The sequence below is a fragment of the Mirounga angustirostris genome, unplaced genomic scaffold, assembly GCF_029215605.1.
Source record: "Mirounga angustirostris isolate CCGP_5_RB_7025 unplaced genomic scaffold, mMirAng1.0.hap1 SCAF_5, whole genome shotgun sequence".
NCBI classification, from domain to species: domain Eukaryota; kingdom Metazoa; phylum Chordata; class Mammalia; order Carnivora; family Phocidae; genus Mirounga; species Mirounga angustirostris.
The window spans coordinates 14,726,029-14,753,993 of NW_026991713.1; the positions used below are offsets into that span (position 1 = coordinate 14,726,029).

General features: G+C 39.9%; 2 protein-coding genes and 1 long non-coding RNA gene across 14 annotated transcripts in view; 2 read left to right on the plus strand and 1 right to left on the minus strand.

Moving 5' to 3' along the window:
* PRDM4 (PR/SET domain 4) overlaps window positions 1-6,311 on the plus strand; it is a 54,397-nt gene extending 48,086 nt beyond the window's left edge. For 6 of the 12 annotated variants that reach the window (XR_010411356.1, XR_006790557.3, XR_010411363.1 and 3 more), the window contains 2 exons: window positions 5,607-5,710; window positions 6,174-6,311. The gene's annotated coding sequence lies outside the window, so the exon portion shown is untranslated. Of the gene's footprint in view, window positions 1-5,606; window positions 5,711-6,170 lie in introns of all 12 variants that reach the window. The other 6 variants (XR_010411361.1, XR_010411359.1, XR_010411358.1 and 3 more) reach the window with 5 other exon arrangements.
* Window positions 675-27,875, minus strand: PWP1 (PWP1 homolog, endonuclein). Its single transcript, XM_045872656.3, has 15 exons — window positions 27,660-27,875; window positions 24,885-24,943; window positions 24,575-24,759; window positions 22,770-22,855; window positions 22,576-22,672; window positions 18,784-18,894; window positions 17,843-17,973; window positions 17,169-17,230; window positions 11,867-11,963; window positions 10,979-11,040; window positions 9,685-9,796; window positions 7,571-7,661; window positions 7,370-7,491; window positions 6,262-6,367; window positions 675-5,369 (listed from the first exon to the last, which is right to left on the minus strand). Exons 1-15 carry the CDS (start codon window positions 27,729-27,731, stop codon window positions 5,260-5,262), a joined length of 1,503 nt encoding a protein of 500 aa, XP_045728612.2. The 5' UTR covers window positions 27,732-27,875; the 3' UTR covers window positions 675-5,259.
* On the plus strand, window positions 17,874-24,113 carry LOC135364394 (uncharacterized). The gene is made up of 3 exons (XR_010411367.1): window positions 17,874-17,990; window positions 21,302-21,415; window positions 23,985-24,113. It is a non-coding gene; the product is annotated as an uncharacterized LOC135364394 (long non-coding RNA).
* Window positions 27,876-27,965: the final 90 nt, after the last annotated feature.

The window sequence follows — 27,965 nt, forward strand, 5'->3', positions numbered from 1 at the left end:
GTTATTCAAGCACCATCTACTTGATCCTTCTGGATACTGGTTTTATTTCCCACTAGCACTGTGTGGTTTAAAAAAAAAAAAAATCAGTGCTCAATTTCTCAGGCCCTTAGCCACCTTTCTGGAATCTACACATATTCTTAGGGAACAAATTGTCTCAGATGCCAGATTCCTTTTCGGATTTATGTTTTCTTCTGGCTGTTGGTGCAGTATTTCCTCAATGACTTAATTCCTCAGTATTTCTGGGCCTTCCAGGACCTGTATTTCTTAGTCCAGCATTTGTAAAATTAGATGTTGCACTCTGTAATGGATGCTGGGATGTACCACCTAGAATCCCTTTCATGAATAAGCAGCTCTTTCCAGAGGTGCTAGCTACTGACCGCTTCCAGTGAAATTTTTCTCTGGAAATGGCTTTCAGCTTATGGCAGCTGCCTTGCCTGGGGAGACTGCTTATTCCCGGCAGACAGCTTGAACCAAATGATGAGGTGGGGGTGCCTTAATTCCAGACTTCTATGGAGGGTCATTTCAGCTTTAGAGCTAAAGATCTGAAAGGGACATCTGTTGAAACTTCCTAATGGTTCAACTTTTCCCTCTGCCCAGTTCTGCATCCCTGATTTCCTTACAGGTTTTCGGAGAGTACTTCCCAATTAATCTACTGCAGAGTTCCAGGAAACCAAATTTATGAGTCTGTTTAATTTGCTTTTAATATAACCATCATGTATCATTTCTTTTTTGTTATATTTAACTCCTTTTGGGGGAGAGAAGTTAGTGTTGGGAGAAGTAGAACATTTGGGAGAATTAATACACTTTGGCCATGACAGGAGCAATTAAGATACACTGTCTTTTGCCTCAGGGGGCAATCTTTACTTTGTGTTTCACATTCACTTTTTTTTTAATTGAGATAATTGACATATAACATTATATTGGTTTCAGTTACAGGACATTAAGATTAGATTTTTGTATATATTGTGAAATGCTCACAATTCTAATATCCATCCACATACATACTTACAAATTATTTTTTTGTGATGAGAACTTTTACAATTTACTCTTAGCAACTTTCAAATATACAGTATTATTAGCTTTAGTCACCATGCTGTATATTACATCCTCATGACTTATTTTATAACTGGAAGTTTGTACCTTTTGACTACCTTCACTCATTTCACCCATCCGTTCTCAGATTTATCTATGATATCTATGGGCTCAGATTTAAAAAAAAATTACACATATAAGCAAGATCATATGATATCATCTGACTTATTTCACTTAGCATAATTTATGCCCTCAAGGTCCATGTTTTTACATATGGCAAGATTTCCTTCCTTTTTATGGCTGAGTAATACTCCACTTTGTGTGTGTGTATACAAACACAAACACACTTTCTTTTCCATCGATGAACACTTAGGTTGTTTCCCTGTCTTGGCTATTATAAAGCTGCAATGAACATGTCAGTGTAGATATCTTTTTGAGTTACTGTTTTTGTTTCCTTTGGATAAATACCCAGAAGTAAAATTTCTGGATCTCATGGTAGTTCTATTTTTAATTTTTTGAGGATCCTCTATCCTGTTTTCCATAGTGGCTGCACCAATTTACATTCTCTTCAACAGTGCACAAGGGTCCCTTTTCTCTACTCTTGTAACACTTATTTCTTGTCTTTTTGATAATAACCATTCCAATGATTGTGTCATTGTGGTTTTGATTTGCATTTCCCTGATATTAGTGATGTTGGGCACCTTTTCACATACTTCTGGCCATCTGTATGTCGTTTTTAAAAAATGTCTATTCAAGTACTCTTCATTTTTAATCAGATTTTTTTTTCTTTTGGCTAGAGTTGTAGTTCTCTATATATTTTGGATATTAACCCCATATCAGATGATTTGCAAATATTTTCCCATCTGTAAATTGCATTTCGTCAGTTTCCTTCACTGTGCAGAAGCTTAATTTGATGCTATCAAACTTAGTTTTTGTTGCTATTGCCTTTGCTTTTGTCGTCAGATCTAGAAAATCATTGTCAAGACCAATGTCAAGATTATCACTGATGTTCTAGGAATTTTATGGCTTTAGGTCTTATGGTCAGCTCTTAATCTATTTTGAGTTGGTTTTTATATATGGTGTAAGATAGTGGTCTAGTTTCATTCTTTTCCATGTAGCCATCCAGTTTAACCAACACCATTTATTGGAGAGACTGTCCTTTATCCATTGTATATTCTTGGCAACTTTCCTTTGTTGTAGGTTGACAATGTATGGATGGGTTTATTTCTGGGCTATTCTGTTCACTTGATCTGTGTCTGTTTTTATGCCAATACCGTATTATTTTGGCTACTGTAGCTTTTTTTTTTTTTTTAAAGATTTTATTTATTTAATCGAGAGAGAGAGACAGAGAGAGCACATGAGAGGGGGGAGGGTCGGGAGGGTCAGAGGGAGAAGCAGACTCCCTGCCGAGCAGGGAGCCCGATGCGGGACTTGATCCAGGGACTCCAGGATCATGACCTGAACCGAAGGCAGTCACTTAACCAACTGAGCCACCCAGACGCCCGGCTACTGTAGCTTTGTAACATAGCTTGAAATCAGAAAGCATGATGCCTCCATCTTTGTTGTTCTTTCTCAAGACTGCTTTGGCTAGGGGAGCCTGGCTGGCTCAGTTGGTGGAGTGTGTGACTCTTGAACTCTGGGTTGTGGGTTTGAGTCCCATGTGGTGTGTAGAGATTACTTGAAAATAAAATCTTAAAAAAAAAATACTGCATTGGCTATTTGAGGTTCTTTGGTGGTTCCACACCCATTTTAGGGTTATTTCTGTGAAAAACACCATTGGAATTTACATAGGGATTACACTGAATCTGTAGATTGCTTTGGGTAGTGTGGACATCCTAGCAATATTCTTCCATTCCAAGAGCATGGAGTATCTTTTCACCTATTTGTCTTCAATTTTTTTCATAAGTGTCTTATAGTTTCCCTTTTGGTTAAATTCCTATTTTGTTCTTTTTGATGCAAATGTAAATGGGATTAAGAAATTTCTCTGATAGTTCATTGTTAGTGTATAGAAATACAACAGATTTCTGCATATTGATTTTTGTACCCTGGAACTTTACTGAATTTTATTAGTTTTAACAGTTTTTTGGTGGAGTCTGCCTTGGATGCTTTCTCCTTTACCAAAGCCTAATTGCTCTGGTTAGGGCTTCCAATACTAGGTTGAATAAAAGTGAGGAGTGGGGTCCTTGTCTTGTTTCTGATCTTAGGAGGAAAAGCTTTCAATTTTTCACTGAGTATGCTGGCTGTACACTTGTGATACATCACCTTTATTATGTTGAGGTACATTCCTGCTAACCCTTTGTTTTGCGAACCCACTTTGTTTTTATAATGGATGTTCAAGCATCTAAGGTGACCTTATGATTTTTATCCTTTGTTAATGAGATGTATCATGATGGATTCCCAGGTATTGAACCATCCTTGCATCCCTGGAATAAATCCCACTTGCTTATGATATAGGATCCTTTTAATGTTGTTGAATTTGGTTAGTATTTTGTAGAAGGTTTTGCACCTAGGTTCATCAGGACACTGGCCTATAATTTTTTTGTGGTGTCCTTTTCTAGTTTAATACTAGGGTAATGCTGGCCTTACATAAAATGAGTCTGAAGTATTCCCTCCTCTTCGATTTTTTGAAGTGTGTGAGAAGGATTGGTTAGGCATTAGGTAGAATTCACCAGTGAAGCAGTCTCATCCTTAACTTTTGTTTGTTGGGAGGTTTTTGATGACTGACTCAATCTCCTTACTAGTAATTGGTCCCTTCAGATTTTCTAGTTCTTCGTGATTCAGATTTGCTGGTAGTGTATTTTTAGGAATTTTCCCTTTCCTCTAGATTGTCTGATTTGTTGTACTCTTAACTGTTCATAGTAGTAGTCTCTTATGATCCTTTGTATTTTGGTGGTCTACCAGTTTTAACAACTTATGTTTGATTTTGTGTCCTTTTTCCTTAGTTTTAAAACGTCAGTTTTCAAAAGAATAGTTCTTAGATCCATTTTAGTTTCTATTTCATGTATTTCCACTCTGGTCTTTATTTCCTTCCTTCTACTAACTTTGGGCTTTGTTCCTTCTTTGTAGTTTCTTGAGGTGTAAAAGGTTGAGCAGGCATTGAATGCAGTGAACTTCTTTTAGGACTGCTCTTGCTATATCCCATAAGTTTTGGTATGTTGTGTTTCCACTTGTTTCTAGGTATTTTTTCTTTTTCTTTTATTTGACCCATTGGCTGTTCAGTAGCATGTTATTTAATCTCCATATATTTGCAAATCTTCCAGTGTGCTTCATGTAATCTTCTAGTTTCATACCATTGTGGTCAGAAAAGATACCTGATACTTCGATTTTCTGAAATTTAGACTTTTTGTGGTACATGTGATCTATCCTGGAGAATTTCCCATGTGTGCTTGATAAAATTTCCCATGTGTGCTTGAGAAAAAGAAGTGCGTTCTGTTCCTTTCAGAAGGAATGTTCTGTATATGTCTGTAAAGGCCAATGTTTCCATATTGACTTTCTTTCTGAACAGTCTATTTATTGATGAAAGTGGGATATTAAGTTCTGCTGCTACTATTGTATTGCTGTTTCTCCCTTTAGGTCTGTTAACATTTGCTTTATTTAGGTGCTCCTATGATATTTATGAATGTTCTATCCTCTTGTTGGACTGACACCTTTATCATAATGTAATGTCTCTTTTTTCTTTGAATACCATGCTGGGGGAAAAGAGGCATCCCCCTTTTAATTTAGTTACTGAACTTTACGAGTAGCACTGAGAACATTTCTAAAGTCACGAACATTAACTGGAAAACAGTCAAGTCAGGAAAGAGCAATTCCATTCCTGGGGCACCTGCCCCTGTTTATGGCTACTGTGCAATCTTGGCCAAATCACAGCTTTTCTAGGCCTGGGTTTACCCATCTTTTAAGATCAGAGGATTTTCTTCTAAAATTCCACAAATTACTACCTACCTATTTTACAAACCTATAGGTTACCTATGACACATGGCCTATTTAAGGAATTATTTTTTAAAAACCTCTTTATTATCCTCTTCAAGAAATGTAGTAGGAGCCCTAAACACCACACACTGAAAAGGCAAACGCAAAGACCAGCCCTGCTTGTGCTGCCGCCATAGCTGCAGAGGAATGTCTGGCAGTAGGAAATAATGAAGTTTGTTTCAGTCACTACATGGCTGTAGCTACACATGGATGTTTCTAGGTCAGCTTTTTAAAAAACAGAAAATTTTATGCTCCACATTAAGACTCCATTGGTGTGTCTGAGCTTCTGCTCCCAAAAGGGCCACTAATAGATGAACTTCTCGTATTGCCAAGAACAAGCCTCTCTCGTCTTCCGAATGCTTCATTTACTACAACATAAATAGTTAAGAAATTACCAGATTAGATAGAGATGTAGAAATGAACAGTGTGGAAATTCTAGGAAAATAAATTTAACATTTTATAAATGGGAAATGAAATAAGTCCAAATTAACATTCTGAATGAGGTTAATCGTGTTTTAAATTAGTCTACCATTTAACTTTCTTCGCCTTGTCCTGGTTTTATTTAATCTACCTTGATAAAGTGACTTTTTTCTTTCATTAACCAGCAGAAAACTTGTTTTGGATTTAGAACCTCTGTTCTACATGGAAGATTCAGGAATCAGTGGAGCTACGTCTTCTGTGTTTATAGGACAAACCAGACTACCTCAAGGTAATAAATAAGCAGCCAGGTTCCCCTGAAGGGAGGGGGAAAGCTCGATTTTGAAGCAAGTAGCTGAGAAAAGGCAGGTTATTCACGCTGGGAAGGGGAGGACTGTTCTTAGAGACCACGTTATATTTCCTTCCAGCTTTCCCGTAAATTCAAATTTTGTCATAAATATTTTTTTTTATAAAGATTTATTTATTTGAGAGAGCAAGAATGAGAGAGAGTACATGAGAGGGGGGAGGGTCAGAGGGAGAAGCAGACTCCCCACTGAGCAGGTAGCCCGATGCGGGACTTGATCCCGGGACTCCAGGATCATGACCTGAGCTGAAGGCAGTTGCTTAACCAACTGAGCCACCCAGGCGCCCTGTCATAAATATTTTTAAAACGGTCTACATTTAAATTGTGAAGACAAATTTGTGAACATGAACATCTCCAAATTACATGTGATCTTGTCTATTTCCCTAAGCAGACTACATTACAGGATGAACACTGGATCTACCTCGTGTATTCAAGCCACACATTTTTCTCATTTAGAAAAAGGGAATTAAGATTCTTACCTGATGAGACTGTGCTTATATCCCAGACCCGAAGCCCTTCTTTCTGACCTCCAAAGGCATAAATAAACGGCAAATCAGGACAACAGGAAGAACAGAACAGAACTCCCTAGGAAGAAGAAAACAGATGGTCAGTTTTTTCAGTCCTTCCAGAAAGCCCCAATCTAAACCCCTGCTCCTGCCTACACAAACTTGAACCAACTCACCATTACCTCTTTTAAGCCTCTTGCAAAGTAGTTCAGAATCAAGGTGGCAGGACCATTACCAGAGACGAAGCCACACAAGTTCAGCACGATGGCCATTCCGTGAGGATGTGTGCACTCTGACTACTCAGGTCTCTAATCCGCTCAGTATTCCTAGAAACTTTTATTTTCCTTTTTAAGCAATGATGCTACTACAGGTCACCATTAAATGATTTTTTAAACTTGTAATTTTTTTGTTTATATTTTCTATAATGCATATGTATTAAACAGTGATTGTAAGATTTTTATATTTTTTCATGTTTTGGGATAGGATATTCTAAATTTAAATATAAATGTTTAAGCATTTTAATATAAGCTGGATATATAGTACTATATAATTGAGTCTGTAACTTACTTTCCCCATAAATATTTGTACACACAAACAGATGTGCAGTGTTCTACATATACAATTATACTAATTCAGTGCCTGGCATATAGTAGGTGCTCAATAAATATTTGCTAAATGAATTGTGGTTATTTCTAATTTTTTTTGCTACTACATAGTAATCCATTTCAGTGTAGTCAAAACTAGTTATGCAGAGGTAGTGACAGATAAACTGACCCTACCAGCTACAGTGCCCTAAAGGTCCAAGCTTTCCTGGGATGGTCCTCAATTCAGGGTTAAAAAAGCAAGCCCTGGCCATTCTGCTTAAGTCCTAGAAAATCCTCTTTCCACCCTTCTTCCTAAACAACTGTTAATCATGTCAGGTGGGAGAGGAACCAGATAGGACAGTTTTAGAGGAAATCAATGACTAAGTCACAAACCTCTCACCAAATGTGACTAAGCTCAAAAATTCCTAGGGAAAGATGACAATACAGGTCAGAAACAGAAAAAAGCAGAAAAGAAAGATGCCCAGAGAAATTCTTACCATTTTCATGTCCCTAGAGTGAACCAGACTTGGCCTGTCTCCCAGTATGTCCCAGATCTTCACATATTTGTCTGCTGATGCTGTCACAAGGCAGCCCTTGATCTGACTACTTAGATCAAGACCTAAAGGAAGAGGTTAGTTCAGACTCTGACATGCAGATTGACGTCATCATAAGTTAACAAAATGAAACACTGTGCTCACCAGAGATTTCATCGTTGTGTGCATTAAGTGTAAAAATTGGCTTATCTGAACGTGCATCCAAATTATATACAAAGCCGTCATCTGTACTAGCCTGGAAAGAGTAAAAGACGGGCAAGGTCACGCTACATGGCAATGAAATTTAGCAATGGGTAAAAAGTATAAATTATAGTGAAAACCAGCTATTTACCTGAGGAGCTTATTAAAAAATAACATGAAAAATTTACTTGGGTATAAGCGGACTTTGTTCCTGCAGGGACTGATGCAGCTGGTGTGTGTACCATGCAGTGGGTATGAGGATGAAGCTCTGGTGGTGGTGCAGGCCAGGGTGAGAGATGTGCAAGCAGAGGTCAGATCCAAGGGAACAGAAGCCTGGGAAGCACAGCACTTAGGGTGCAGGCTGAGGAGCTCACAGAAGAATCAGAGAGAGGGTATAACAAAGGACATCAGGGAAGCCAAGGAAACAGCGCTTCTGAAGAAAGCGATGAACGGTGTCAACATTTTGGTGGAAAGGTTTAATCAGATAAGGAAGGCAGATTATGGTGGGTTGTTACACTTCCAAGAAAGGGGAGGAAAGAAGGAACCAAGAGACAGACCTAGTCAAGGATGGGAGAGAGACTTGGGCCTGTGTGCTGGCTGAGGGCGACAGCCACGACAGGAAACAGGGAGGGGAAAAGGGGACAAGTGATACGGTCTTGACGGCTGGGCTGCGAAGGGGACAAAAACATAAGAGGACAGAGGTCTCATTCTAGGAGCCTGGAGCAAAGGAGGCAAACCATTTTATTGTAATCACTTCCCATTTTCTTAAATATTTGTGACTTTAGTACTAATGAAAACTTGTTAGCAAATAACTTCAGGAAATATGTGTGCCTGAGTGTTGAGAGCCAAAGTACAACCAACACAACATTCAAATACAACTGAGACTTCACTCTTGATCACCACGAAATGGAATCTGGCTTCAGGCCATGCAGCTGGGACCGGCACTGTACCTCTGAGCACAGAGATGAGATTAAATGTGCTCAGAATCATTGTTTCAGGAACCTTATTAAAACTGTCCACTTATTTTAAGAAAGCTGTTTTTCCCTCATTCATAAAGTACTACATATTTTACTTTAGGAAAATTAGGAAATTAATGGATGTATCTTTAATCTTCTTGATGAAAGCTGGGATTTTATTTCTCCATGGATTGAAAAGTCTGTGGAATCTTTGGATGCTACACAGAAAACTGTTATCCTACACATATTAAGGATATTTAAACAAAGAACTTAACACTTTTTCCTATCGGGGAGGCTGCTATATTAGTTAAATAGGCTAGCATTCTCATCACTGGAGCTCCATTTAATTTAAATAAAAGAGTATCTTCTTGGATGAACTTAACCATTAAAAAACATAGATTAGTTAAGCTTAATATTTCAAAGAAACACATTAATACAATCAAAATTAGTAACTAAAATGTGGCCCTTTGAAATGGCTGGAAATTAGCAAAATCATTTACATGTTAACCACCTGTAGCTGATCCATTGTTAAAAAAATTTTTTACTCTAAAATCTATTTCATGGTGTTGATATAGAAAAAGCGGGGCACTTGGTTGGCTCAGTTGGTAGAGCCTGTGACTCTCGATCTCAGGGTTAGGAGTTCAAGGCCCATATTGGGTGTGGAGCCTACTTAAAAAACAATAACAAACAAAAAAACCCAAAAACCAAAACCAAAAAAAAACAAAACAGGGGCGCCTGGGTGGCTCAGTTGTTAAAGCGTCTGCCTTCGGCTCAGGTCATGATCTCAGGGTCCTGGGATCGAGCCCCACATGGGGGGCTCCCTGCTCAGCGGGAAGTCTGCTTCTCCCTCTCTCACTCCCCCTGCTTGTGTTCCCTCTCTCGCTGTTTCTATCAAATAAATAAAATCTTAATAAAAAATAAAATAAAAAAAATAAATCAGTGACTCAGGCCTGCATGCTAATGCAGCATTAAAAAATAAATAAAAATAAAACAAAAAAACCCCCCAACCCTCCCCCAAAACAAACCACCATCAGAAAAAGCTTTTCAGAGATTCTCTCTACAATGGAGTTAGAGCAAGTCATTAGTAACCTAGATAAGCAAAACAGTAGTATGTAGTCTTACCAAAAAATGACAAGGTGAAAAGTGATTCCAAGTCACTCTCTCAATCTGCCCGCTGAATCGCCACATTCGATGGCTTTCATCTGGACTTCGGCAGTCATACAAAGCCACTGACCTGGACACAGATAGGCCAAGTTAGGGTTTTAAGAGTTCAATTCTTCTATATGTTTTACGTTTATTTATAATGAAATGGTAACAAAACAACACTGTGAATTCAAGATCCAATTATTTAAAGCCTATTTTATGGTTCTAAAAGTAGAAAAGAGGAGTTGACTTTCATTAACTGGTGGACTCTGGTTCTGTCACTTGAAGGCACTGGTGGCTCTGGATATCACAGCAGCCTTGACCGTCTCTAGGCTGAGTCCTCAACTTACAAGATGAATCCTCTCTATTTCCAAAAATCCAGGACAACTTTGAATTTTCCTGTTCCCAGCAGTGCTCAGAGCCAGATAATTCATGTCTTAGCCACATTTACTCTCCACAGGCAGGTTACTGTGTTGGGGGAGCCAACAGAAGATGTTTATGATTCTGAATGAATTCCAACTAAAAAATATAAACCTATCACTCTTCAAAAGAGTAAGGAATGAAAATAAAGACTGCAAGTTGGTTTCTGCTTCCACTACCTCTCTCTCCCACCTTCAGACCCAATCTGTAAAAAGATGCACATGCATGCCTGGAAACCCCCTGTGATGGACTGTAATGGGTCTAATTCCTCACCTCTCCCTATATCCACACCCCCTGTCAGGAACTGTAGGAATTCTTTCATAAAGGCAGTCTGTTTCCCACTCCATGTTGTCTGTTTCGGCCCAGAACGTAAGACAGACTGTACTAGTTCTGAGCCTAGGTCTCAAGAGGCTTTGGTATCTCTGCGTAAGCTTCTGACCTCTCCATGAGAACATGTGTGGGCTAGTCCACTGGTCCCATGAGGATGTGAAACGAGGAGAGCCACATCTCCAAAGCCCCACCAAAACAAGCCAAGATCAGACCTACCAGCTGAATCTAGCTTAGATTAGCTTAATCTTGAAGTGGCCTAAGAAATGTTTATTGTTTTAAGTCACTGGATTTGGGGGCAGCCTGTTCCACAGCAATGGCTTACTCCTCTGGCCTCTAAAAGGCAAAGTAGTTGCTAGTTAGGAACTACATTATTACGACAGAACCACATTCCCTTGCAGACTGAAAGGGACAAGTATTGCCAGAAGTTTAAGCACTCAGTGTTATATTCTATCTGCGCATCAGGTGATACTTTCTGAATTAGGAGACAAAGGCAGCAGCAGCGATTCCTGCAGCGTTTTCTTACTTATCAGAGGAGCCAGAAACCAGAGTCTGTGCTTCAAATGGATGAAACTGCAGAGTCTGGACCTAACAGGAGAAAACATAAGTGAGCCGATCTGTGTTGGTCTGGTTTTGGTAAAACTGCTCAGTACTTAAGAGAACCAATTTGGCAGTTTTTATAAACCTTTCCCTCTGACATTTAGTACTATTTAAAGAAACAAATGTATTACACAATCAAAAGGACAAAGCATTTTCAAATGGGGCGCCTGGGTGGCTCAGTCGTTAAGCGTCTGCCTTCGGCTCAGGTCATGATCCCAGGGTCCTGGGATCGAGCCCCGCTTAGGGCTCCCTGCTCGGCGGGGAGTCTGCTTCTCCATGGGCCTCTCTCTCTCTCAAACTCTGTCTCTTGTGAATAAATAAAATCTTAAAAAAAACAACCAAAAAAAAATCTTCAATGCAGCATTTCTCAAGTCATGGTTGGCAGAATACCTATGTCCCTCAAATGTTAAATATTCTGAGAACAAAAAAGGGAGCAGTCAAACTTATGGGGCAACTCTACATACTCTGAAGTCCCACAACGTACACCAGCACATCTGATCCCTGAGTTCTGCAGTAACAGATCTGTTAAATTCTTTAACCTCATCTGGTGACCGACACCCCTGTCTCTTTATGGGTCTCTGTAAACGTGCAACAAAATACTAATGTTTCCAGTCACTTCATCTGTCTCCACATTTGCATCTCTAAAATGGGTAATTCTAACTATCATACAGGGTTCTGTGAGGATCCAATAAGACAGCATGTCAAAACACTTTGTAATTCATAAAAAGCCATATATAAATGTTTGGGATTATTGTAGCCAACATTTGTCCCATATTTTTTAGAATCCCTTTTATCTACCACTCAATCACCATACCTTGTCTGTGTGTACAGCAAGGCTAGCTGCTGGTTTCCCTAAGGACATATCCCACAGAATTACAGTGTTGTCAGCTGATGCACTTGCCAGCACGTTTCTGAGAAAGGGAGGAGACAAATTAGGTAATTGTTTTTAAAGTCAAGAGCACTAAATGTAAAAATTCCATTTTCTATAACATCAAAAGGAATACTTAAAAATAAATTTAACAAAAGCATTCAAGATTTATATATTGAAAACTACAAAAGAAAGAAAGATTATCTGAATGAATGGAAAGAGATCTCATGTTCATGGATTGGAAGATTTTTTTTTTTAAAGATTTATTTAATTATTTAAGTAATCTCTACACCCAATGGGGGGCTCAAACTCATGACCCTGAGATTAAGAGTTGCATGCTCCACCAACTGAGCCATCCAGGTGCCCCGATTTAATGTTAAGACAGAAATACTGCCATCTACAGACTGATCTATAGATTCAACCAATCCCTTTCAAAACCCCTGCAGACTTTTTTTTGCAGAGAATGGACAAGCTGGTTTTAAAATTCATATGGGGGGTTCCTGGATTGCTCAGTCGGTTGGGTATCCGACTTTTGGTTCTGGCTCAGGCTGTGATCTCACGGGTCATGGGATCGAGCCCCTCATCAGAATCTGGGATTCATTTTCCTTCTCCCTCTGCCCCACCTACTCATGCGCACTCTAAAATAAATAAATAAATCTTTTAAGAAAATTCGTATGAAAGGGACTCAAATCGGCCAAAATAATCTTGGAAGACAGAAAAGTTGAAAAGTTCACAGTTTGGATTTCAAAATGGACTGAAAAGCCGCAATAATCCTAACAATGTAGTACTGGCTTAAGGACAGACATACCGGTTAACAGAACAGAATGAAGAATAAATCCTTTGTCATTTGTTTCTGACAACGATGTTAAGATTATTCACGGTTCAAGAACAGTATTTTCAACAAATGGTTCAGGGACAACTGGATACCCTCATGCAAAAGAATGAAGTTAGATCTCTAACTCATACTACCTCAAAATAGATCACGGATGGACCTACTAATATAAGAGCTAAAACTATTAAACTCTCAGAAGAAAACAGGTATAAATCTTTGTGACCCTGGGTTAGGCAATGGTGTCTAAGGTATGACACGAAAAGCCTAAGAAACAAAAGACATAAATGAACCAGACATCAACAGCATGAAAAACTTTTGTATTGCAAATTAGATCATCAAGAAAGTGAAAAGACAATCCACAGAACGGGAGAAAATTATCTGTAAGTCATATGTCTGATAAAGGACTTGATTCTAGAATAAAGAACTCTCAACTAAATAATAAAAAGACAACCCAATCAGAAGATGGGCAAAGAAATATGAATGGACATTTCTCTAAAGAAGATCTATAAATAGCCAATGAGCATGTGAAAAGTTGTTCATTAGGGAAATGAAAATGTGGGATACCACTTCACACTCATGGAACAGCTATAATGAAAAACACAAACAATAATAAGTGCTAGCAAAACAGAAAAATTAGCTACCTTGCTTGTGGGAATGGAAATGGTACAGACTACTACCATATGGCCTAGCAATTACACTCTTAGGTATATATCCTAGAAAATGAAAACAGGTCTGTGTAAAAATCTGCTCATGAATGTTTACAGTAGCATTATTCATAATAGGCAAAAAACCCCCCACAAACCAAACATCTATTAACTGGTGAATAGATACACAAAATATAGTATATCCATTCAAGCAATAAAAAGGAATGATGTACTAATAAATACTACAATAGGATGGACTTTGGAAACATACAAAAGTGACAGAACCCAGACACAGAAGGCCACATATTTTATGATTCCATTTCTAGAAATGTCCACATAGTCAAATCCATAGAGACAGAAAAAAGATTAGTGGTTGTCAGGCACTGGAAGGACAGGCGAATAAGAAATGCCTGCTTATAGTATGGATTGCTTTTTGGTTTGATGAAAATGTTACAGAATTAGACAGTGGAGATAGTTGTACAATTTTGGGAATACACCCCAAGTCACTTTAAAGACTGAATTTTATGACGTGATTTTATATATCAACTTTTTTTAAATAAAAAAAGGTCATTAAATGCTATTAATAGGGAAAAACAATATGCCTACCTCTTAGGTATCAAGTGCTAATAATGTCATTCTACAAGAGAACACAGGCCTTAGAGCCCAGAAAACCTGAAATGGATTCCTGGTGCTACTATTTATTAGTTGTAAGTCTTAAAAGTCAGTCTCACTTCCTTGCCTGCCAATGAGAATGCTACAACCAACTTCAAAGGGTTACAATTCAAGTTCATGGCTGAGTGACCAGAATATTGTAGGCCCCTGATAAATGTTATTTGCCTGCCTTTTCTTGTTGTAACTGAAAGCTCATTCTTCAATATCCGGTTTGAAATGGCTCGATACAGAATTAAGTCATTACTAGGAGTAATATTTGCCCAGAAAACCAATATCCTATTAAAATGTCGATGGGTTCATCTTTGGATATTATTTCCTTAAGAAATACTTCCATTATACAAACTGCTTTCAGTTTTATAACTTACATTTCAGTGACACAGGGTCTCTTAAGGGGATCATGGATATTCTTTTTTTCTAATCAATGAATTTCAAACTTCTATGATTAAGTCCCATATACAAGTCATTAATGTTTTAAGTCCTTGGCATGTCACAGATTTAAATGTTACTTAAATTCCCAATATTTTATTTATATTCAATGCCTGCCAACAGCAAAAAGTTAAAATTTCATGGTACATTTTTCACCCTAGTCCTTCCCCGAACATCTGAGATTCCTTTCATATTAAAATTCTTACTGTATGAGGCTTAAAATTAAATTACCCCCTCCCCCCAACTCCTGAATGCTATACTCCCAAGAAGAGCACTACAAAAGGAGTATGAATGAGCAAAGAACATGCATTTTGTTACTGGGAGCATTTTACTAGAAACCAAGGTCCCAAGGTCCCCAACTAGTAACAACGTCAACATGTTATTCTTCACCATGATCCCAAACTCTCTGTACCAGGGTATGTATGCAAAGTATTTAAAAGCATTCTGTACCTTTTCAGTAAAGAAAGGGGAAAAGAGAAACAAGGTCTGTAGTAAGATGGAGAAAGCAGAAGAGTTAAGGAACGAAGACACATGTGGCCCTGCAGTCAAGGAGACACGAGGGCAGACGGGGCGGGACAGGGGTACTAGTGCCTCCACAGAGCTAGGGACTGTGGCTGGGGAAAGGCACTGCTGAATCTGCTGGAATTGATGAGGGGCTGTTCCATCAGAACAAACTCAAGTTACTCAAACTGACAGCTGCTATGTGGTAAGAATTTAGCATATGTCATTTACTCTCACAGTTCAGATTTGTAAACGACTGGGCTCCTAAAAGTAGGGCACACTCATATTCGATCTCTTATTCGTCTGCCCATTAGTTAGGAACGGGCCCAATGCAGACAAAACCAGGAGAAGCTTTAAAAAACAACACAACACAACAGATTCTTGGGCCCTTGCTCCAGATGTGACTCAATCTCGAAGGGATTAGAGCCCAGGAACTTGCACTTTATTTTTTGTTTTTTTAAAAATATTTTTTAAGTGATCTCTACACCCAATGTGGGGCTTGAACTCACAACCCCGAGATCAAGAGTCGCATACTCTACGAATGAGCCAGCCAGATGCCCCTTACCAAATGGTTCTAACGCTGAAGAGGTTTGAACACAAACAAGAAGACAGGATATCCCTAGGTAAGCCGGATGGCTGGGATCCTCCTTAGAGTGCTCACAATTACAAAGTATCCTGTGTAACACAGATGTTAAGAAAATGTGCCTTGGGCAATCCAGTTCATTCTTACAGCTCAAGTAAGCTCAACCTAATGCTTACCTTCCTTGCCTTCGAAGCCCCTTAAACCAACTACGCTATTAGGAAAATGGCCTTCTGGGGTAATTGTTGTTTAAGGATCAGCATAAAGAATATGTGGATGACACATGCAAAAGAATGAAGTGGAACTCTTACCTTATACTGTTTACAAAAGTTAACTCAGAATGGATCAAACACCTAAACGTAAGAGCTAAGACTGTAAAAACTCTTAAGGGAAGAACCTCAAGACAAGGATTTGGCAATGATTTCTTGGATATAACATTAAACGCACAGGCAACAAAAGTGAAAATTAATTGACATCAAAATTAAAAACTTATGTGCATCCAAGGACACTATCAAGAGAGTTAAAGGTGATCCACCAGATGGGGAAAAATATTTGCAAATCGCCTATCTGATGAGAGATTATATCCGGAATACATAAAGAACTACAACTCAATGAAAAACCAAAAAACTCAATTCAAAAATGGACAAAGGACTTACACATTTCTCCCAAGATATATACAAATGGGCCAATTGGCACCTGAAACGTGCTCCTCAAAATGGTAAACACAGAACTGCTATATGAGCCAGCAATTTCACTTTTGAGGATATACTCAAAAGAACTGAAAGCCGGGACTTAAGACCGATATTTGTACATCAATGTGCATAACAGCAGCATCGCTTACAATAGTCAGGAGGTGGAAACACAGATGTTCATCAACAGATGGATAAACAAAATGTGGGCTTTCCAAACAATCCTGTCACATGCTACAATACATGGATGACCTTGTGCTAAGTGAATAAGCCAGTCACAAAAGGGCAGATACTATATAATCCAACCTATATGAACTAACTGGAAGGGTCGATTCACAGAGACACAAAGCAGGTTACTGGGCCTGGGGGTGCCGAGAATGGCAAGTTATTGTTTAATGGATACAGAGTTTCACTTCTGGAAGATGACAAGTTCTGCAGTTGGATGGTGGTGATGGTTGCACAACAATGTCCCCTGAACTATACACTTAAAAATAGTTGAAGTGGTCAATATTATGTATATTTTACCACAATTAAATCAATTTAAAAAATTTGGATGAAATTTTGTGCAAACTAAACGAGTGAGAGAAATGTCTTCCATGAAAAGAACGACAATTCGGCACCACCGGCTCTGGAGCAGTGCTTCCCCAGTGGTGTCGGGGGGGCACTGGTCACCAGATACATAACGAGCCCGAGCCCCTACAGAGCTCAGAGCTGGCAGGTGACGTGGGGGCTGCAAGGATACAGACAGCAAAGCTCCTGCCTTCAAGCGGCATATACTGGACAGGGGAAGAAGGCGCAGACACAGAGACCCCCGACACACAACGCAGAGACAGGTGCAGGCATGAGGTGAGATGACAGTGGGTATATAGTCTCTAACAACCCTCCAAATGTTTTTTCTTTTTACCTGATCAGCTTATTCCAAGAAAGGTCCAGGACAGCATCGATATGCCCCTCTGCTGAGGAACTCTGTAATAATTGTTTCATTACTGTTTGTATTAAAGTGACCCCTGTAACTGATGTTCATTTGAAAGATTCTTTAAATCTTAAGATTACTGTTTGATCTTAAGCAAACTTGCTTGAAGACCTACAGAAAGAAATACCTTGTCTTCCTGTTACTTTAGGGATCTATGATAAATACTCTTTACAGAAGACAAACTACAGTAGTTCTTTATCTAGGTGGGACGGTTCTATAAATATCAACCCCCACCCCAAAGTTAAGTCTTAAAAGCTACAGGAATTCATACATGGATATTTAGAATTCAACATACTAAAGACTTAAACAGAATTTTTTCAAAAATTCAAAAAAGCCTATTAGTGTGAATAGTTACTATTATCAAAAAGGATCATAACCTGGGAGTAAATGGTTTGTGTAAGGACGAAAAATGTGCCAATGGAAGTTTTGTGCAATCAGAGATCAGTTTTTCCTTGGATGAGCCTTTTGAAACTAGAAACTACAATAACTTCATAACTATCTGTCCTGTTCCACCAAAGTGTCTGACAAAGTATATGTTCTCCTTCCTCCACCCCACCAGTAAACTTCTCTGTCATTAGAGTTTAAGTAATCATTAACTTGTTTACCTTCTTTCCTTTCTTTTTCTTCTTTTTTGATAGCTTACTTCCAAGTGTGAAGACTGGTTCTAAAGAGTCCACAATATCAAGGTCCCACACTTCAATAACAGGGGTCATATTTCCCACAGCAATATAATTTCCTACAGGAGGAAATGAGGTATTTGATTTAAAAAATTTCTAATGAGAAATATTGCACTGTAGATTGAGTAATGTCTTAGAGCACTTTCTCTCAAACTTTCACATGCATGCGTTATCACCTGAATATTGTTTAAATGCATATTCTGTTTCAGGGGTCTTGAGTGCACCCCTACATCTGCATTTCTGACCAGTTCCCAGGTGATGCCAATACTGTGCTGCTGGTCCTTGGACCATAATTTGAATAACAAGGGCTCAGTCTTTTGGCCCCAGGGGCCCTACTTAGGTTCTGAGAACAAAAACCATCTTCCACCTTCACTAGTGTCGTGAAAATGAGGACTGAATCAGAACATGCATGTGAATAAGCTTGGCAAACGAGACGTAAAGTATGAGTATTACCAGGTTTTACCTTTATTAAGAAGTAGGATGGGGCACCTAGCAGTGTGCAGCTGTGGCTAGAACAACTAACACAGGAACGTACTTCTCCATTTTGGTTTTACTTGATGTTTTCTAAGAAAGGTCATGCTACTTTATACTGGGTTTCTATGAGGACTTCACACAGTTTGGCAACCCCTAATGCTGTCAGCCTGTTCTGCCTACAGCAGGGCAGCTACCTCTTTATCTGAAGCCTGGAGACACACAGACTCAAAACAATTACGTGATTGTGTTTTAAGAACTATGTAACTTCATAAAATAACAATTTCATTTAAAAAATCAACAATTCTGAAAACATTCATACAGAATACATAACTTATGTGGCTAGGAATAACATACAGGACTAGGAACCACTGCGCCATCTAAGCTTTTCTAATTACCTGTAGAATCATCTGGGCTAGGATCAAAATTCAGCCATTCCACGCTTAGAGGGTATGCAGACAGCAGTATATCATGATGCACATAAAAGGAATCTTCTTCCTGATTATAAACTGAAAATATTGGGAAGAGACTTTATTGAGTCGGAATAAGAAATCACATCCCACTGAAAAGGACAGACTCTCCCTGTTAAACCCATAGGAGCCGATGTGCTTGAGACACACTTGATGGCATCAAAAGGAGCCTCCAAAGTTGTTAGTGCTCGGCCAAAATTCCGCAGGTCTCATACATTCCTATCACCTGGTGCACTCCAAGGGAACAGGAACAGTGACAGAGAACTGACATTTGCCTGAACACTCCATCTGCATGTGCACTGGTTAGAACGGTCCCATCTTCTGGTCCACCCACTACAAAAACAAATGCTCGTAAGGGCTCCATAAGGAGTACTTTATTATCTTTTAAAGGCGTATCTGGCTATAAAAATAAACAAACAAAAAATAGCACTGGAGAGAAATAACTCACATTTAGAAATCTAAATGCTTGTCAAAAATTACTTCTTTAATGTTTAAAGACCAATGATGTAAATTAAGCTCTTGAGAACACTCTTTTGGAATATGACAACTAAAACAATTGGCTCTTTATCATTCTGAGTTACAATGTTAAGGAGCAAAAATACTGTTAATATCAATGACTAAGAAGTCTTTCAAAAATTATGTAAGGAAACACTGATAAAACAGAGCCCAAACAGAAATCCCCCCACCCATGTGCTTTTTATTACAAAGAAGCAATGTTAAGAGAGGCTAAGGATTTTTAAAGAAATTCCTCAGACCACTTTCTAGATAGGTCTTCTGAGGCAAGGGAAACAAAAGCAAAAATAAACTACTGGAGCTACATCAAAATTAAAAACTTCTGCACAGAGAAGGAGACAATCAGCAAAACTAAAAGGCAACCTACAGAATGGGAGAAGGTATTTGCAAATGACTAATGAAGGGTTAGTATCCAAAATACATAAAGAACTTACAAAACTCAACACCATAAAACAAATAATCCAATTAAAAAATGTGCAGTAGACATGAATAGACATTTTTCCAAAGAAGACATACAGATGGCCAACAGACACATGTAACGATGCTCAACACCACTGATCAGGGAACTATAAATCAAAAGTACAATGAGCGATCACCTCACACGTGTCAGAATGGCTAAAATCAACAACACAAGAAATAGCAGATGTTGGCAAGGATGTGGAGAAAGGGGAACCCTCTTACAGTCCTGGTGGGAATGCAAATCGGTGCAGCCACTCTGGAAAACAGTATGGGGGTTCCTCAGAAAGTTAAAAATAGAGCTTCCCTACGATCCAGCAATTGCATTACTAGGTATTTACCCAAAGAATACAAAAATAGTATACTATTAATACATGGACCCCGATGTTTATAGTGCCATTACAACAACCAAATTATGGAAAGAGCCCAAATGTCCATCGACTGATGAATGGAAAAAGACGGGTACATGCATACACGTGCGCGTGCATGCGCGTGCGCGCACACACACACAATGGAATATTACTCAGCCATCAAAAAGAATGAAATCTTGCCATTTGCAATGACATGGATGGAGCCAGAGAGTATCATGCTAAATGAAATAAGTCAGTCAGAGAAAGACAAATACCGTATCATTTCACTTGTATGTGGAATTTAAGAAACAAAACAAGCAACAGGACAAAAAAAGAGAGAGGGGGTAAACCAAGAAACAGACTCTTAACTATAGAGAACTGATGGTTACCAGAATGGAGGCGGGGCAGGGGGATGGGTGAAATAGGTGATGGGGGTTCAGGAGTGCATTTGCTGTGATGAGCACCAGGTGATGTATGAAGTGTACAGCCAAAACTAATATTACACTGTATGTTCACTAACTGGAATTTAAATAAAAACTTAAAAAAATTCCTCAGACCTCTACATCTGGGTTAGATCCTGGATCAGCAGATTCCATGTCATGTTCTATCATATCACTTCACAATGAATGTTCAAAGTAGTAAGTTTGTGGTCCTGCAAGAACCTAACTATGATCAATGTACTCAGCTTACATTTTAGATAAAAATGATGAAGTTTTAAAATAAATCTTTTATCCATGTCAAATCAACATTCAGATCAGCTTTTGAGTGCAATTTTGAATTTATTCTTGCCTAGAGATAAGCTAAATAAATAATTTGGAGATCCACACCAGATCCAAATATCTCTTTAATGACCTAGCTTGAAGTAGGAATACCATTTTTACTTTAACTTAACCCCTCTCTGCTACTCACTAAATTCAAAGGAATGACTCCAGTAAGCTCTCATAGGAAAATGTATAAAAATTGATGGCAAACTGTGAACAGTTTCAATTTTCTGAAATTAGAATTGGTTTTTTAAAAATTTCACCACAAGGTTTTCATTTGAAATATGTAAAAAGTTCAAAGATCATTAGAAGAATAACTTCACACTGAGGTTTCTGCTATTTAAAGCCTTTTCATTTTATAAATAGATCCACAATGGGCCATGGGATTAAAATGGCCTAATCTACAGACTTCCTGAAGGCAGCCTTAAAGATTGTGAAGAGTTCCAGAAAGCCACGCTACAAAATGGAGTAAGTGACAAGGTAACCTAGAAGATGTAAAAAAAAAACATTAAACATAAAGATTTTAATTTTCGAGCTATGCAACCATGTTTGTTTTTTTTTTTAAGATTATTTATGTATTTATTTATTTGACAGAGAGCGAGAGGGGGAACACAAGCAGGGGGAGTGGGAGAGGGAGAAGCAGGCTTCCCACTGAGCAGGGAGCCCGATGCGGGGCTTGATCCCAGGACCCTGGATCATGACCTGAGCTGAAGGCAGACGCTTAACCAACTGAGCCAGCCATGTGCCCCTGCAACTGTGTTTCTATAATAAAAGGCCTTAGCCTAATATCTGTAAAGCTTCAAATTTTAAAGAGATGACTAGTAGATTGTTGAGGAAGGACAAACATGTCTGAGGATGTGCACAGGAGAAGGGACAAGAAAAACAAAAGAAAAAATCTAGAGGCAGAGTATTGTAGACATCTTGAAGGTCTATTTTTTTAGAAAACAGTTATTCAATTAATGATTAACCTAATAAATATCAACATTAAGTATATCCGATTTAAAAACCCAAATAAAAAAGAAAAATTCAGATCAGTGCCTACTCCAGATTCAAAGCATTCACCTCTGTTGTGTGCAAATATTCCTTTAACTGGGAAAGGAGACCAGAGGAATGGAAGCCCTTGCATTGAGTTTTTGTGAAGAAATAAAGGGGAAATATCTTAAATGACTCTGGAAAAAAGCAGACTAAAAACCTGTCTATTGAGTATAATCTTCACCACATAAAGAAAAAGTTCCCAGAAAAGAGACTAGAGTAAAAAACCAAGGCACAAGTTACCTCAGGGTAATAGGACTGTAACTGTTTCCTGTATTTTTATACGGCTTTACTTCTAGGTTTTCTCCAATGGGGAGAGAGGGGGAGTGAAAAACTGGCAAAAATGTTCAAATAAAAAACTTAACACTCCCCCCCCCCCCCCCCCATTAGCACCTTCCAGGAGACCCATTTCCATAAATAAAAGTCAGGTCCGAGCGACATACCAGACCATACATACCCAGGCACAATGACCAGCATATCTACAGACTGTGTATCATTAACTTAAATGAGATCCAGCAGGATCTGGTGCCTGAAAATTCACATAGTAACTATTATAGTGATTACTTTCATCTTAGAGAACCTTTCCCTAAGGGCTGTCCCCCACTTACCGTGCACCTCTAAATTGCACTGGTCTTGTTCAGCTCTGCCACAAACTATAAGATTGTCACTGGGCTTGATCAAGAAATCTTCACGTTCATATTGCTCCTAGTGGAGAGAATAAGTCATTAACTAGAAGCAGATATTTGGTAAGGTTTTCCAAACACTTAAGAAGCATAATTAGAAAAGCCACATAAATATTTACCGTATCTTTCAGAGTAACATAAGGATCTTGATCATTACTTCCATAGACTGTAAGACCCAAGAGAGATTCACCAAGAGTTTCAGTATCTGTAAGAATTCATAAATTGAAAAGTCATCTCGACAAAAGCATTTTCCTAAGGTATCCCATCTTAGCTCCAACTATCTATTTCATAACTAAATGGGTCATCCATAGTCGGGAAAAGAAATACTGAATAATAAACAGGAATTTAAAAACCATTTATAGGGGGGCGTGGGTGGCACAGTTAAATGTCTCTTGGTTTTGGCTCAGGTCATGATCTCAGGGTCTGTATCAGGCTCCGTGCTCAGCAGGGAGTCTGCTTAAGACTCTCTCCCTCTCCCTCTGCCCCTCCCCCCCAACACACGCACTCTCTCTCAAATAATTAAATCTTAAAAAAACAAAAAACCAAAAACACCATTTATATTTGACCTTGGAATGCATACCTGACAGTCTTGGTATTCACAATGTTCTAATAAAACTAAACTGTAAAGCTCTCTCTTAGAAAATATTAGCACTCTGCTCAGGTTCTCTACCTTGCTCCTTGTAGTCATTATTAAAAGTAGAGTTATGGGGCACCCGGATGGCTCAGTCAGTTAAGCGTCTGACTCTTGATTTCAGCTCAAGTTGTGATCTCAGGGTTGTGAGATGAAGCTCCACATTGGGCTCCGTGCTGGGCATGGAGCCTGCTTAAGATTCTCTCTCCCTCTCCTTCTGCCCCTCCCCCCCCAAAAAGTGTAGTTATTATTAAAAAGTCATTATTAAAAAGAGATAAAATTATCCTAAAGCACTGGAATCGACACAGAAAAAGGGTTGCCTGGTCAAATCAAATAAAAAAATGATGGGTTTCACAAAGTTAACTGGGTTTCTTTATTGCAAGAGTTCTCAGAACTGCTGATGTGCTAATTTGCTGTGAATCTGGAAGAGGTGCTATTATGCCTCTTTCACTAAACTTATCTCCAACTGGAATTCTCTTACGGCGTATCTGCAAGGGTGACCTAGAGTAGACCCCAACTAACATAAAACTCAGGAGAAGAAATATACTGTTAGGGAAAGCTACTTTAAGGAGGCAGGACTATTTGGTCTTAAACATCTGATAGGCAACAGAGATGGGAATTTCAACTGGGTGAGAAAGACGGTCAATAATCCACACAGTGTGGGGATTATTAAGAAGCAATTTTTTTTTTTTTTTTTTTTAAGATTTTATTTGAGAGAAAGAGAGCACGAGCAAGAGAGGCAGAGGGAAAGAGACAAGCAGACTCCCTGCTGAGCGGGGAGCCCGACACATGGCATGATCCCAGGACGCCGAGATCATGACCTGAGCTGAAGTCAGATGCTTAACGGACTGAGCCACCCAGGCGCCCCTGATTTACCATTTCTTATACATCATGTCACGCTCCCAAGTGTAGCAACCATTTGTGACCATACAGTGCTATCATAGCATCTTTGACTATATTCTCTATGCTGTAGCTTTCATTCCCAAGACTTACTCATTCCGTAACTGGAAGCCTTTATCTCCCACTCCCCTCTGCCCATTTTGCCCATCCCCCAACCTGAGTTACAGATCATACCGACTACTTGCAATAAATATACAATACTATGCTTTTTTAGATCTTAGTTTATAGTGGGTTAGCTTATTTTCTAAACTAGTTTAGGAAACATGCTATCTGCCCTAGCCTTGAGCCAGATTATTTAACTGGCGTAAAGGACAACAAAAGCTCAGAAACAGTAGAAGCATGATCTAATACACTGAGCTTGTGATTAAAAACGAGAAGTGAGTGAACTCTAACCTGGGTCGCCTTCCTCATCGTATTTATCTAAGTCGTACTCAGCCAGCTCATCATCATCCAGCGTCCTGTCATCCTCTGGGTCACCATCTTCCAGGGGCTCTCTTGGTCGTGCCTGGGTACGTGCGCTCTGCATGCCATGTTCCGAAGGATCGCCTGTCTCCTCTTCATCACTGCCACCTTCTTCTCTATGCCAAGGAACAAAAAGGGTAAGTCACCCAAATGGTACCATTTGATGATAAGATCACCTTGTCATCACTGTTTAAAATTTACATTTCATCTGGACTTTAGACATCAACGATCCTAAACTTACTGTAATTTTTCCTTGGCTTCAGCAATGAGACGTTTTACTTCTTCTTTACTAAGTTCTACCTATAAGAGAGCAAACATTTCATTACCATACAGTTAAGGAAATCATTATAAATCTCTGAATTAAAAAGTTTGCAAACTAATGTAAAATATAACTTCAAAAGACATCAAGAATCAAACTTCAATCCAGACTCCCTAAATTTACCGTAAATGGAATTTTCACAGGTCTTTATAATTAAATCCATTTCCCACCTGAAACTGTTAAAAAAAAAAAAAAAAGCTGCTCAGTCTACTTCCCAGACTTTTCAAAAAGGACTAACTTGTATAAATTGGCTTCTGTGATAGTCCATCTCGTTTTCTTTCAATTATTCTGATTTCTTCTCGGCTACTTCTCATTTTCCCTATGGGTATTCCTAAACAAACCACCCTTGCCTTAGTCCCCTACTCTTTTCCCGGTTCTCACTGCCAAATATTCACTATGAGTCACATGCTGTCACCTCCTTGCAAAGCTCATTCATTCTGAAGACTAAAACTATCACCTCTGAACTATCCCAAACTCATCCTTCTCTAGTCCCATACTCCAGTTCCATCTTTCTTCCCCCCCCTTTTTTGTTCCAGACTCCCTGCTGAGCCTGGAGCCTGACGCAGCAGAACTCAATCTCACGACCCTGAGGTCATGACTTGAGCCGAAATCAAGTCTTGACGCTCAACCAACTGAGCCTCCCAGGCTCCCCTCCCAGTTCCATCTTTCTAGCTGCCTTTAAGACTCTCCACTTGGGAGATCCTGTTCAAAAGGATCATTGGACTCATTCTCTTCACTTCAAAACTGGCATTCCTTCACCTAATCCATCTTCAGTACCTTTTAAAACATCCCATCACTGCTAAACTGTAAGCTCCTTGAAGACAGAAATCAACTTGTCGTTGTGTTTATGCACATAATTCAGGGCTCAGCCCATGGCAAGAATGGATGCTTGATGACAAACGATGAATCAGTCAAGCACTCAGTTTGCACTAAACTACCTCTAGTAATATGGAAATCCTCTTGAGGGATGACATTCATTGTTTCAGAAATTAAGAGCTTTTAAGTTTAATTAAAAGATATTTCTTTGGGGCGCCTGGGTGGCTCAGTCGTTGAGCGTCTGCCTTCGGCTCAGGTCATGATCTCAGGGTCCTGGGATCGAGCCCCGCATCGGGCTCCCCGCTCCACGGGAAGCCTGCTTCTTCCTCTCCCGCTCCCCCTGCTTGTGTTCCCTCTCTCGCTCTCTGTCAAATAGGTAAAATCTTAAAAAAAAAAAAAAAAAAGATTTTTCTTAAGATACTTATTTTTCTAATTACTCTCACTGATCTCAGTTTTTCTGGGATTTTGTAGAATAAACAATCTCTTCCTATTTTGATTCTGTAGAATAAACAAACTCTTAAAGCAGTGGTTACCAAACTTGTCTGCAATTAAAACCACGTGGGGGGAATCTTCTCACACTCCAGACCCATTAAATCACAACATGTGGGACGGGGTACAGGCACTGTAATTTTTTTTTTTTTTTTTTTAAAGTAAGCTGTATGCCCATTGCGGGTAGGGAGGGCATGTGGCACTCGAACTCAGAGGTCGAGATCAAGAGCCCAGGCTCCACCAACCAAGCCAGTGCGGTGCCCCAGGCATCAGTATTTTTTGAAGTTCCCCAAGTGGTTCCAGTGTGTAGACATGTTTGGAACTCACATGGCCTTTAAAATTTAAGGTTACATGCCCCTTTTTAATACTTCCTTCAATAATTTCTAATGAGATAATTTCCTGGCCCTATTCTCTCTCTATATATATATACATATGCAGTAAGTACCTACTGGAGCCAAACACCAGAGAAACTGGTGAATAAAACAAGCAGAGTCTGTGCGCTGGTGGAATTTTAAACCTTCAGGGGCTCTTCCAATCCCTCATTCCTGTGAACTTCACCTCCCAGCCACTTACATTCCTATCACTTTTCTCACCTCTGTCATCATTGGCCCAATTACATTCAATCCAACGCCCACCTCTTTCATTCATAGCATTTCCTCCCAGACATATATGCACATGTCAACTCCATAAAGGCAGGGAATTTTTGTTTTGTTTATGCCTATCCCTGGACCCTGAACAATGCCCCAAACACAGAAAGCACTTAACAAGTATCAGCTGAACAACTTAAATAATCTTCACCTCTACCATAGACTCATTCTTGAACTTCTGTAGGATATTCCTTCTTAATATGTCACGTTTACCTCTCATCCCCCACTGTCACAACATCTCACTTGGTTTACCCTAAGAAATTCCTAATTCAACTGCCAGCCTCACGACATCAGTCTCCATGCGAGTTTTTCTACACCACAGCTCTCGTCCTGCTCCGAACGCCGAGCCCACGAGTGCAAAGGGGTGTCACACACGTGCTCCCGCTCCCGCTATGCCTGAACACGCACCAGGGTGGGCGCGAAGCTTCACTGGGTCAATACGGCTCTGGGAGATTTCCCACTCTGCGCAAAACCCCGCCCCCTTCCCGCCCGCCAGGCCCACGTGCGCGTGAATTCGGGGGGGTGGGGCTGGACTCCCGGGACGGGACCGTGTGGGGCGCGACCCCCGACTCCCGCCCCGGAGCCGCAGCGCCCCTCACCACGTCAGGCCAAAGCCGGCCGCACCCCGCCCAGTCACACCAGCCAGGCCAGGGCCGCGTGTAGCGGGTCCGGGTTCTCCAGGCGGGCCTGGACGCGGACGCCGCCAAGAGGCCGCTCCCCCTACCTCCGAGCGACCAGGCCTCACCTTGTCTGGTGTTTCTTTGGCCACGCCGCAGCGGACCCAGGCCACGCACGTCACCTGCCGACTGCGGTTCATGGTCCTCTCAGCTCAAGGACGCCTCACGCTATAGACTCGGCCCCAGCAGCCCTGGGACCCCGCCGCCTTGCAGCCGCCAGGCTCGGTGACAAGCCGTGGGCCGCTGCCTGCACAGAGCGCACGCGCAGGCGCTGGTTTCTGCGCGTCCGCGCCCGCTTATGACGTCATTCTAGGGCGCCGAATGGGAAAGGGGTGGGTAAAGGGCTGGAAGCGGAAGTGGAAGCGGCAGGGCGA

Bases quoted from the DNA above. Each gene is read 5' to 3' on its own strand.
- PWP1 (XM_045872656.3), bottom strand. From the start codon at position 27,731: ATGAACCGCAGTCGGCAGGTGACGTGCGTGGCCTGGGTCCGCTGCGGC. The intron at 7,492-7,570 runs GTGAGCACAGTG...CTCTTCCTTTAG, and splicing joins ACACAACGATGAAATCTCTG to GTCTTGATCTAAGTAGTCAG. The intron at 6,368-7,369 runs GTAAGAATTTCT...TCTTCTTCCTAG, and splicing joins ACTCTAGGGACATGAAAATG to GGAGTTCTGTTCTGTTCTTC.